This window comes from Xiphophorus hellerii, chromosome 8, assembly GCF_003331165.1.
Source record: "Xiphophorus hellerii strain 12219 chromosome 8, Xiphophorus_hellerii-4.1, whole genome shotgun sequence".
Classification (NCBI taxonomy): domain Eukaryota; kingdom Metazoa; phylum Chordata; class Actinopteri; order Cyprinodontiformes; family Poeciliidae; genus Xiphophorus; species Xiphophorus hellerii.
Genome location: NC_045679.1, coordinates 2,649,199 through 2,661,920, shown reverse-complemented (window position 1 = coordinate 2,661,920; position 12,722 = coordinate 2,649,199). Strand labels below are relative to the sequence as shown.

At 40.2% G+C, this 12,722-nt stretch overlaps 2 protein-coding genes and 1 long non-coding RNA gene across 3 annotated transcripts in view; 2 read left to right on the top strand and 1 right to left on the bottom strand.

Moving 5' to 3' along the window:
• LOC116724505 (NLR family CARD domain-containing protein 3-like) overlaps positions 1-10,825 on the top strand; it is a 37,127-nt gene extending 26,302 nt beyond the window's left edge. Inside the window, exons 5-6 of the mRNA XM_032570245.1 lie at positions 8,674-8,905; positions 9,060-10,825. Of these exons, the coding sequence (XP_032426136.1) occupies positions 8,674-8,905; positions 9,060-10,825 (1,998 nt within the window). The remainder of the gene's footprint in view (positions 1-8,673; positions 8,906-9,059) is intronic.
• The window catches only part of LOC116724487 (NLR family CARD domain-containing protein 3-like), a 638,369-nt gene that overhangs the window by 599,532 nt on the left and 26,115 nt on the right, over positions 1-12,722 (top strand). The window lies entirely within an intron of this gene.
• LOC116724651 (uncharacterized) lies at positions 6,268-7,170 on the bottom strand. Its single transcript, XR_004340207.1, has 2 exons — positions 6,826-7,170; positions 6,268-6,735 (listed from the first exon to the last, which is right to left on the bottom strand). It is a non-coding gene; the product is annotated as an uncharacterized LOC116724651 (long non-coding RNA).

The following is a 12,722-nucleotide window of genomic DNA, read 5'->3' as shown; positions in this document are numbered from 1 at the left end:
GATCCCACCTGAGCTTTTTACAGTGTGTGGTTCTGGCGGGTCACCGGTTTATTAGCCTTTTTTGTGGTTTCACTAACTGAACAGCTGACGGGTCACCCGCTGGCTGACACCAGCAGATGCTAAAAAAAAAAAAAAAATCAGACAGATTGGAGGGTAGCACAAAACTATCACTGCACCTGACCTGCAAAAGCACAACCACTTCCTCAATGCGCAAAAATCAGCACAAACCTAAACCACAAGAGCAGAGGACTTTTTTTTCAGACAATGCTAAATAATGAAGACATGGAAGCGAAGCCTACCCTTGTGGTTCAGGGAAAGAGGAGGGTGTTGATCTCAGGTTCAGGTGGTGTCAGTCGTTCAGAGGACGAGAAGGTAAAGCAACAATATTTGCTTATTTTCTACTCTACTTTAGCTAAATTAAATTCGACCAGATTAAATGGTTTAATCCGCAGTCTTAGCGCGACGTTCAGGAAGAGCGGCAGATGTCAGCCGACAGGTGACCCATCAGCTCTCCAGTTCGGGAAACATCGAAGAAGCTCGTAAACCGACGACCCGCCAGAACCGCACACGGTAAAAAACTCCGCCGGGATCCAAATGACTGGAGGTTCAAACTCCTGTCATTCATTTTTATCTTACAGAAAAAGCGCCAAGCCGCCAAATAAACAAAAGTAAACTGACCAAAAAGATTTAGGCTGTGGGTGCTCATCCCCAGAGACTCACACAGATGTGCAGCGCGTACAAGATGTTTTGGCACAAAATATCTTATTTTCTCCACAATTTTGTTAAAAGTAAAGAGGGTTAAATAATAAAAAAATCCAGAAATTATTCTTTTCTTTTTTTACTTAAAGGAAAATCTCAAGGTTCACAGAGTATGCACAGCACTGCTAACCTCCGATAAAATCCTGCAGGCGTCTACGCATAGTTCTGAACTTTAACCGTAGGAAAGAGTTTTATACATAAAGCAATTTATGTGAAACGTTTTTATCATTTTCTTTTTTTAAAACTCTAAATATAAACAAATGTTCTTACTTCAATGTAAAAACATTAAATTAGATAATTTTTTTGGCAATACTCCCTAATGACAATGGCTATTTTTAGAACTTGCTCCGCGGGCGACTGACAAGGTCCCCACATGCACTGTGCTGGTGACCCCTGATCTAGATGGACGTTACAGAGAGGCTCTGGTTCTCCTCACTGTGGCTGCTGGGGATTCAGGTTTATGTTTATTGTAAAGTCCAATTTTAAGTTTAGTTTTAAAAAGTAAATGTTAAATCCGTTTTCAATCAATTTAATCAATCCAAAACATTGTGTAACATATTATGTGACATTGGGGATCAACCAGCAAAGCATCCCATGATGCATTTCATCAAAAGGTTCATACATTATATTGTGCATTATTTCATAACAGAAGCCATTAGCTATTTCCATTAAGTAATTCCCAAAGAAAGAATTTAAAGAGTTTCAGAAGCTTTGAGTTTGATTGTTTTGTTTTTTAAGTAAAGAGGAAGGAATGGAATCTAAAGCTGCTAAAATTTTGCATTGATTTTCTTACAAGTGTTATATGTCATTATGAAAAGTAATTTCTAGAAATAAATCCCTTATTATTCTACAAAGTAAATAAAATATTTAAAAAAACATTTAAACTGTTTTATTAATCTTTAATATGTAAATACTAACAATAATAATTTCATGCTCAGTTATTATATAAACATCCATTAATTCGATCAAGTATGGCAGGTTTTTTCTTCCTTCCTAAACTCTGTGAAGAAGTTTAGGAAGAAGAAAGGTAGGGCTGACAATGATGAGCGTTGCTATGGAAACTGAAGGCGGGAACAAATCCAGTAGGTGGGAGGAGCTAGGAGGGGTCAGTCTCAGACAGTTCAAAGGTCGACTGTAAGCAGTCTTACTTACACTGATAGAATTAACAGAACAAAATATAATTTTGGTTGTCAAAGTATAAAAATAAAAATTACCATCCTGAAGACAAACTAAGATCTCAGATCATCTACTGCAATTTTCCTTTAGAAACTTAAGTTGCTTAATCAAACTCTAACTAATTTTAGTTTAGTAAACAATATTTATCAAACACAAACATCCAACATGAAACAGACAAACAGTCAGAATTTGGCATCAGTTAAATTTTCCTCACAGTCAATAATTTCCAGTCAGTCCTCATTTTGTCTATTTTATCAAATTGTAATTATCAAATTTACTGAAGCTTCAAGATTCTCTAATTTTTCTCCTTTTAACATATTTTAATGTTTGAATTGATCTTTAATCTACAAGATCCTGTTTTAACTTTTGTGTTCACAGTCAAACAAGAAATCTCAATATAATTTAGGATCACAGCAACAAATTGATCAAGTTTCTGCTGAAGCTTCACTAATTTTAGGTTTTGTTATAACAAATATTTCCAGGGAAACAAAAAGTCTTTTTAACCTCTTAGTTCAAATGTATCACAGTTTTATTTTATAAGAATTTTCTTCTATTTAATTTCAATGCAACAAATATTATATGGTATACCAAATTGTTCTAAACACTGCAGTATTAATGATCTCTAATTCTTAACCCTGAAAGATGTTTTGTTTATTCCCATACTAATATGTAACTACAGCATAGATCTTCAAAAGGAGAACAAAATAAATCTCAACCATCTGAGTGTCAATTTTGTTAGTTCATATCAGAACTAAAGTGATTGCAGTTTCCCTTCACAGTTTCTCAATGTATGGTTCATGGACCCTTAGAGGGCCATTAGTGTTGGTCCTTCTGTTCAGGACTTAGAATTAACAGGAACAATTGAAAGAGTTTCTCTATTTATTGAGCATAAAAACTCTATTGAAATCATTCTTTTCTCGCAAAAGAATTTCTAAATATGAACGGGGTTAATAAGCCAGCAGTCTTCTTTGCACTGTGTGTGTGTGTGTGTGTGTGTGTGTAACTTATCTTAAATCTCTTCTTTCTCTTCTCTCTTCCTCCTGCTGTCGGCGTCGCTGCAGTGAAATCCTCCCCGTCTCTCTCCTCTGGCTCCCTGTCAGTCCAACTGGTTCTGGTCTTGGATCTCTGGCTGGTCCAGATCGTCCCTCAATCAATGTCCATGTTGTCCACAGATGAAACAAGCATCACCAGTTCAGAGTGGTGTCTTCTCCTCTCACAGCTTTGAATCATGTTTATCTTTTCTTTCTCTGCGCTGATACTGGACAGCAGACCAGCGGAGGTTGTTAAAGCTCAGTCACACACAGTTTCAGTCCAAATGTCCAACAGGAGACCTGACAGTCGTCCCCTGAATGGAAATGTTTCATCAGTTCTCTGGTGTTAAAAAAAATTAGGATCAACAGACACTTCAGTGGCTGGAGGTGATGAAGGTTTTCTTCATCTTCCTGATCTTCTTGATCCACTGGATCTGCTGGATCACTTTCATCAGCTGGTGGTGTGAGAGGGACATCATTTGGTCCATGGGAGGACAGGGTTGAGGAGTTGAGGTCAGAGGTCAGATGCACCTCAGTAAGGCTCAGACATAGGGAAGAAGAAGAAGCAATAGAAATCAATTAGGGTTTGTTTTGTTGTTTTTCTAGATGGAGGCCTGTAATTTATCAACTAAATATTTATATTCAGAAAAAGAAGCATTTCCATTTGTTTAGCATTTTTCTCTTTCCCTTCATCCAACCTTCCAAACTTTCCTCGTGTTTCTCCAGATCAACTAGACCCTTTGTATGATTTCTTTGCCTCAGTTCACTTCCTCTGCTTCTAATTCTCTTTCTCTTCCTCTCTAAACAATGAGCTTCAATGAACCACCTGCAGGAAAAATGTAATTTTTTATTCATTCATTCACACCATGCATAATTTTATCTCAATATTTCATTATTATATAGTGAAACAATTCACCCTGAGGAAGAGAAAAGACCCTGGAACCACTCAGATCTGGGTCTGAGTGGTCTGACCCCACTCAGACCCTGAGTGGGATTCAGTAGAACCACCTATTCTAGTTCTACTGAATAGGTGGGATTTCCTCTTTAGACTGCAAATGTCTTCACAGAATCCAACAAATCAGCTTTGTGGTCGCTCTGCCTCTTAAGAGGGTCTTTAGGATTTTCTAAAGGTTTGATTACCTGAATTTAAAAACCAAAACTCTAGTGAAAACCTGCCTAAGTCTCCTATAAGGACTTTCACTAGGACTCATCCTAGAACAATGTGTGGTTTTAGCTGCAGTAGTGTGGTGATGTTAAGGACTACAATTTAGTTTGTTTAATTTTATGCTCATATTCTGACTGTAGTCATAGTCAGACCAGTTACTGCAGCTGGAATCAACCAGCTGTTCTTTTCTCTGGGTTCATTTCTCCTCATGAATCCATCATGAAACATTTTCATCAGAACTTCTCTCCTTCCTCATGAAGACTTTAGCAACCTGCCTCTTATTTTACAGCAAACCTTCTGCTGCTCTGAAACTACAAACCAGGTGAGCTGTCACATAATCAGGTGTTAATCATTTATAGCACCTTGACTTTGAACTCTGAGTTGTTCAGGTCAGATAAAAGTTCAGTTTTTCTGTGTCTCTGTTCAGGTGTGGCATGATTCTAGTTCTACTGTGATTACTTTGGGTCTCAAATTTAAGAACATAATAAAAGATTACCACAAAGAAAAATAATCAAGTGGTAGCAGCATTATCATCATTAATCAACATGAAACATTTTCATCAGAACTTCTCTCCTTCCTCATGAAGACTTTATCAACCTGCCTCTGATTTTACAGCAAACCTTCTGCTGCTCTGAAACTACAAACCAGGTGAGCTGTCACATAATCAATTATTAATCATTTATAGCACCTTGACTTTGAACTCATGTGGTTTATATCAGGTAAAAGTCCAGTTATGTTGTGTCTCTGTACAGGTGTGGCATTAGTCTGGTTCTACTGCAGTTCTGTTGGGTCTCAGTCAGATGTTCTTCTTCAACTCTTTGGATCATTTGAACAAACTGTAAGTCTGTTTCTACTTGAAGTTTATCTACAGAAACTTTTCTACTTGTTTCTGTTCTCTGATGTTTGGAGAAAATGTTCACTTCTAAATTCAGCTCAAAGATTTTTCTCCCTGCTGTTTGAAAGTTGATCTACAGGATTATTAAATATTTGATAAAGTGGAAGAAAAAATGATGAACAGCTGATGGTTCTGTTCTTTAAACAAACTGCTTCATGATTTTATATCCAGGAATCAAACTCCAGTTGAGACTGGACAGCAAGAAAATGTCAAACACAACATTTTCTTGCTGCTTCGTTTCAAAATGAAATATTATCCTTAAAATGTCTTTGATTCAGTCAGATTTTTAAATAGTTAACATTTGAAGGAGCAGATAATCCACCTGTAGAGATTAATAATTAACAAACTAAAATACTTCCTGTTGTTCAGGTTGAATCAGTGAATGTAAATGTTGCTCCATGTCTCCATCTAGTGGACTGATAGTAGAAGTGCAGCAGCTGATGGCAGCTTCCTCTGCCTCTCTGCTGTCTGACTGCATTCACCTGACACTGATATGAAGCAGAGAAGAAGACCCAATCAGAGGAGGAGCAGCTGATCTTTTTCCAGCTCTAATGATGTAAAGGATGATCAGAGTTGATGTGCAGATGAATGATGTGTGTTTCCTCTGCAGGTGAAGGTAGAAAGTGTGTGTGAGCTGATGTGAATTCAGCAGCATGGATCAGTGTGAGGACAGAGAGGAGGGAGTCCCTCCCTCTAAAACCACCCTGTGTGGGGAAGATGAGCCCCAGAGGAAACGACAGAGGTGAGGTCACCATCTCTAACTGTCCACAGCCCTTTTCACACAGCGTTCACTATATCAGGCCAGAACAGACGTGGTGATGAAGCTGCTGCTGCTCCTCTTTGCTGCTTCATCCAGACTGAACAGATTAAGTTTTAATCATCATGTTTCTGACAGGATCCATCAGAGAGTCAAACCAGAACCAGAACCAGAACCCAGCTGTGTGTCCTTTAAGAGCGACTGGTCAAAGGAAGATCCCATTGACTTTAAATCTCCTGGATCTCCACCATCAGAGAGGTGAGCTGTTTCTATAGATATAAACATAGCTGTAACTGCTATGTTTATATCTGTCATTGTGGCCATGTGACGATACCAAGTTTTGTTATTATGACAACATTACACAGAGTTTCAGGTTATTTTCTGTACTCATAGAAAACAATGGACCCACAGTTCTTTCTGTCTCTGTCATGATGGGTTTAAGGTTTCTAGCCCACATGCAGAACACAAGACAGGAGAGTTGGAATCAGTTTAAGTGATTTATTAAGATTACACAATTATCAGGAAGTGTCAAGGTGGTCTGGTCCAGGGAATCAACGGTTACGAGCAGCAGTGGTTCACTGCGAGGGGAAAAAGCAGACTGGTGAGTTCAGGGGTCGTGGGAACATGGAAATCTCAGATCAAACACAGGTTGTTCTTACTTTTGGTGGTTGGATCTGAATCTTGGAGGGTAACTGAGTATGTCCAGGGTCTCGGTCTCTTAGTGGGTCCAGGAGTGCGGCGGAGAACGGACAGGTAGGCTCGGGTGCAACGGAGACAGAGGAGTGGTTCGACCGCCAGCCGTGGGATCCAGGAGATACTTGCAAACAATGGAGAGGTGAGTCTGGGAACTCGGGCAACCAGTGGGTACTTTCCACGGCGTCACGAGGGAGGTTCTGAAACCAGGAAAACTGCCAGGATCTAGTCAGCGGGTCCAGAGTGTCAAAGGGATCACCTGAAGGCAACAGAGAAACACAAAAGAATCACTGGAAGGCTCAAGGCAACGAGGAACACAGAGACAGGGCTCAAGGGGGCTCAGCGGTACCGTGACTGGCAAACACTCAGGCGACACTGGACTGGTGGTCAACTCCTAAAGTATGCTCCACTGATGAGGGTAATCGATGACAGCTGAGGATGATGATGACACCACCGCACTCCAACCGGAACCTGTCGCCATCTGGTGGTAAGAGGTGGAAAAGGCTCACAGGAAAACCCCACCAAGAGCCCCGGAACATAACAGTCTCACTTAGAAAAACAAACAAATAACATAAATAAATAAATAAAATCAACAATTATTAACCTACAAAGAATCTCTGTAAATAATGCAAAAATATAAAGTAAACTAAGGGTAGCACTTTATTTGACGGGGTGTGCATAGGACTGACATGACATAACACTTGTCATAAACATGAAGGAGTCTTGATGAATGTCTATGACTGTTGTCATGAAGTGTTACTTGGGAAATATTGACACTTTTAATGCAAAGTTGCTCTAAAGTTGCATTGAAAGTCCATTAAAAGTGTCAACTTTGCATCAAAGTGTCATTATTTGCAAAATAATGCTACATCAGCACTTTTAATGGACTTGTAATGAAACTTTTAAAAAAAACTTTGCATTGAAAGTGTCATTATTTACCAAATGACAATTCATGACAACAATAAATTCTCCTGGACCTCCATCATCAGAGATGTGAGCTGTGTCTATTTGCTGTAACTGTGGAAACTGATCCACTAAGAACTCAGATGTTTCCAGTTATATTTACATAGAGGTTTGATCCATTATCTACAGAAATCAGCTGATCTGTTCTAATGAAAACACCTTCATATCTTCATGTCTGGTGTTGATGATGATGTTCTGTTGCTTCCTGGCTCCATGTCAGAATAACAGTGGAACATGTTTCCAGATCCCACTGGGAATCACCTGGTAAAGCCAGTCTGGTCCTTCAGGACTTGGTTCCTGTGTGCATTGTGAGAGCAGTTCAGCAGAGAACAGCTTCATGATGTGGTTGGTGAGATCTACTGGAACTCAACTAAACTGAGCTGATGTGGACCATCAGAGGTTCTGCTGGTTCTTAATGGGATCAGCAGGAACATTAAATATTTACAACTACTTTAATCATCAGGTTCACTGCTCACATCTAGATATCACTTCATGAACCTTTGCCTTCTGATTGTCTCTGTGTGGACAGATACAATGTGAGCTCACTGGCTTCCAAGGATCTACAGGATCCATTTTAAAATCCTCATTATAACAGCCAGGAGAGGACCCCACATGTACACACACCCACATACGTAAGATCTTCTCCATGTCCACATCACCTCAGATCTAGTTATCAAAACCTGATGGATGTCCCACATTCATCACTTCTACTGTCCCCAAGCTCTGGGACACTGTCTCCACCAACATCAGATCTGCTGAGAGTGTGGACTGTTTGACGTCCAAGTTCAACATTTTAAAATGTCTACTCATTGATTCTGGTGTTAATGGAATTCATCCTTTTTTATCTTCCTCTTTCCAACTTATTTGTATTGTCTTTAAGTGAAGCTTTGTTTTTCTTCTTCAATGACATTTAATGTGAAACTCTTGGTCATTTTACCTGTGAATACTACTGGTTAAAAATTTCTTGACTTCCCATTTGTTCCTGATTCCTCCACAGAGTGCACCAGCAGAGCTCAGAGGTTCCCAGTGGTCCGTCTGCACAGCAGTATCAAACACAGCTGGACTCCATATTTAAGGTCTGTAAATGAACAACTATTTTTCCATGGGTTCTGTTCACATTAAGCTCCATGCTGCACTTTGTAGACCAGAGGACTGTCAGTCTGTCCAACAAACATCTGGTGTTGGGCTCCATGTTTTCAGTCTGATGTTTCCTTCATCTATTATTCTGTTCCAGCTGCTGGAGGACAAGATTGTGACTTTTGTGAAGAATGAGCTGAAGAAGATCCAGAAAGTTCTGAGTCCAGATTACCTAGAATGTTCAAAGAGTCAGATAGAAGATGATGATGAGGTGTTGGAAGGTGATGATGAAGAGCAGACGAGGATCAGCAGAGAGGCAGTGATGAAGATCACACTGAACTTCCTGAGGAGGATGAAGCAGGAAAAGCTGGCTGACTGTCTTCAGAACAGTAAGAGGATTTCTACAAAGTTTGACCTGATAGACAAATCACACATTTACTGTTATGTGAACAGATGGAATCATATTCATTCAAATCATAATCAGAAGATTATCTTATTTATCTCATTTGACTCTTTGTGTTAATTTAGAACATCTTGCTACAGTTTGTCAACATCAACTTAAAACTGTTCTGAAGAAGAAGTTCCAGTCTGTGTTTGAGGGAATTGCTAAAGCAGGAAGTCCAACCCTTCTGAACCAGATCTACACAGAGCTCTACATCACAGAGGGAGAGACTGGAGAGGTCAATGATGAACATGAGGTCAGACAGATTGAAACAGCATCCAGGAAACCACACAGACCAGAAACAACAATCAGACAAGAAGACATCTTTAAAGTCCAACCTGGAAGAGATCAACCAATCAGAACAATGATGTCAAAGGGAGTGGCTGGCATTGGGAAAACAGTCTTAACACAGAAGTTCACTCTGGACTGGGCTGAAGACAAAGCCCACCAGAACATCCAGTTCATATTTCCATTCACTTTCAGAGAGCTGAATGTGCTGAAACAGAAAAAGTTCAGCTTGGTTGAACTTGTTCATCACTTCTTTCCTGAAACCAAAGAAATCTGCAGCTTTGAACACTTCCAGGTTCTGTTCATCTTTGATGGTCTGGATGAGAGTCGACTTCCTCTAGACTTCCACAACAAGGAGATCCTGACTGATGCTACAGAGTCCACCTCAGTGGATGTTCTGCTGACAAACCTCATCAGGGGGAAACTGCTTCCCTCTGCTCTCCTCTGGATAACCACACGACCTGCAGCAGCCAATCAGATCTCTCCTCAGTGTGTTGGCATGGTGACAGAGGTCAGAGGGTTCAATGACCCACAGAAGGAGGAGTACTTTAGGAAGAGATTCAGAGATGAGGATCAGGCCAGCAGGATCATCTCCCACATGAAGACATCACAAAGCCTCTACATTATGTGCCACATCCCAGTCTTCTGCTGGATCACAGCTACAGTTCTGGAGGATGTGTTGGAGACCAGAGAGGGAGGAGAGCTGCCCAGAACCCTGACTGAGATGTACATCCACTTCCTGGTGGTTCAGACCAAAGTGAAGAAGGTCAAGTATGATGGAGGAGTTGAAACAGATCCACACTGGAGTCCAGAGAGCAGGAAGATGATTGAGTCTATGGGAAAACTGGCATTTGATCAGCTGCAGAAAGGAAACCTGATCTTCTATGAATCAGACCTGACAGAGTGTGGCATCGATATCAGAGCAGCCTCAGTGTACTCAGGAGTGTTCACACAGATCTTTAAAGAGGAGAGAGGGCTGTACCAGGACAAGGTGTTCTGCTTCGTCCATCTGAGTGTTCAGGAGTTTCTGGCTGGTCTTCATGTTCATCTGACCTTCAACAACTCAGGTTTTGACGTGATGAAAGAAACGTCTTCATTAGTTAATAAATCTAACCTAAAATCTCTCCATCAGAGAGCTGTTGACCAGGCCTTACAGAGTCCAAACGGACATCTGGACTTGTTCCTCCGTTTCCTTCTGGGACTTTCACTGCAGACCAATCAAAGACTCCTACAGGGTCTGCTGACACAGACAGAAAGTAGTTCAAAGGCCAATCAGGAAACAGTTCAATACATTAAGAAGAAGATCAGTAAGAATGTGTCTGCAGAGAAAAGCATCAATCTGTTCCACTGTCTGAATGAACTGAATGATCGTTCTCTAGTGGAGGAGATCCAACAGTCTCTGAGTTCAGGAAGTCTCTCCACAGATGAACTGTCTCCTGCTCTGTGGTCAGCTCTGGGTTTCATCTTAGTGTCATCAGGAAAAGATCTGGATGTGTTTGACCTGAAGAAATATTCTGCTTCAGAGGAGGTTCTTCTGAGGCTGCTGCCAGTGGTTAAAGCCTCCAACAAAGCTCTGTAAGGATACAGATTGTTACTGCATTTTTCTTTATAGAAATCTGCTAATGATGTGGTAAATATATATTCATGTTTCAGTTTATATGTTAATGCATTTTCTCTTCAAAATGTTCCATTTGTGGGGGATGCGTAAAAGAGAAACAGACTTCCTTCAGCAGTTGGACATAATGTTGAATTTTAAAGCAGCAAAATTCCTCTTTATGTTAAAGTTGTAATTGGATTAAATTTGTTTATTGTGTACTTTTATAATTCTCTTTCCAACCTCCTTTTTGCCTGATGTTCGGTACTTTAAGTTTGGAGGACTAACTATAAAATGAACCACTTCACAACAAACACATATAAATGTGCAAATGAAGACAGTTCCTTCTCTGTCCTAGAAAAACTTTGTTGATTGGAAAAAAAATTGTAGAATTGTTTAATAATAGATTTTTCTGTCTCCTCAGGCTGAGTGGCTGTAACCTCTCAGAGAGAAGCTGTGAAGCTCTGTCCTCAGTTCTCAGCTCCCAGTCCTCCAGTCTCAGAGAACTGGACCTGAGTAACAACAACCTGCAGGATTCAGGAGTGAAGCTTCTCTCTGCTGGACTGAAGAGTCCAAACTGCAAACTGGACACCCTCAGGTACCATGTTCTCAAACGTGTTGAAACCAGATTTCTGTGTATTGACTGACATTAGATTATGTAAATTTTATTTCAATAGCAGATTTAGATGCAAATTACTTCAATCATTTGAAGAAGAATATAACTGACTGGAAATAAAAATTTAAATCTTGCTGAAGAGTTTAAGAACACATTTTTCTCTCTGTCTCCTCAGACTGAGTTACTGTAACCTCTCAGAGAGAAGCTGTGAAGCTCTGTCCTCAGTTCTCAGCTCCCAGTCCTCCAGTCTCAGAGAACTGGACCTGAGTAACAACAACCTGCAGGATTCAGGAGTGAAGCTTCTCTCTGCTGGACTGAAGAGTCCAAAATGCAACCTGGAAACTCTCAGGTAAAATGTTCTCAATCCTATAGAAGCCATATTTCTGTCCTCTAGCTGCTAACAGAGATACACTATACTGCCAAAAATATTTGACCACCCATCCAAATGATAATTGTCAAGTATTCCAATAACTTCCATGGCCACAGGTGTATGAAAGTAAGCACCTAGTCATGCAGACTGTTTTTACAAACATTTGTGAAAGAATGGGTTGCTCTCATGAACACAGTGAATTCCAGTGTGGGACTGTGATAGGATGTGCAAGAAGTGGGACATGTTTTTCAAACTGATTATGCTGTTTTTATTAAATGTACAGCATTATTGTTCCTCCGTAAGGGTTTTCTGATGCTACAGTCTCCCATTTATTGTTTTGACCTTTTCTTGAATATTTGATTCTTCCATTTACCTTAAACTTCATACGGATAAACCTGAACTTCCTTCTGTGGAACAATGAAGGATGCTTCTATTCTGATCCATTCTACATGTCACAAAATTTGAGTTTTATTACCCACAGGATGAAATGATTGTTATTACTGTTTAAATTTATTGACAAGTTAAGCACAATTTATTGACTTTTTTCTTCTCATTAAAATGACCAGTTCTAAATCAACATTCTCATCATGTGATGAATTGTGTGTCTGCAGCTTATCAGGCTGTTTGGTCTCAGAGGAAGGCTGTGCTTCTCTGGCCTCAGCTCTGACCTCCAACCCCTCCCATCTGAAAGAGTTGGACCTGAGCTACAATCATCCAGGAGACTCAGGAGTGAAGCTGCTGTCGGCTGGACTGAAGGAGCCACACTGGAGACTGGAAACTCTCAGGTATGGAGGAACCTGCTGCAGGAGCAGAGAAGGTCTGATAGAGGAGGAAGAGGGAGAAATGTCTTTAGTCAGTCTGCTGGAAACATGTAGTTTGAAGGTAAGTATTTAGTG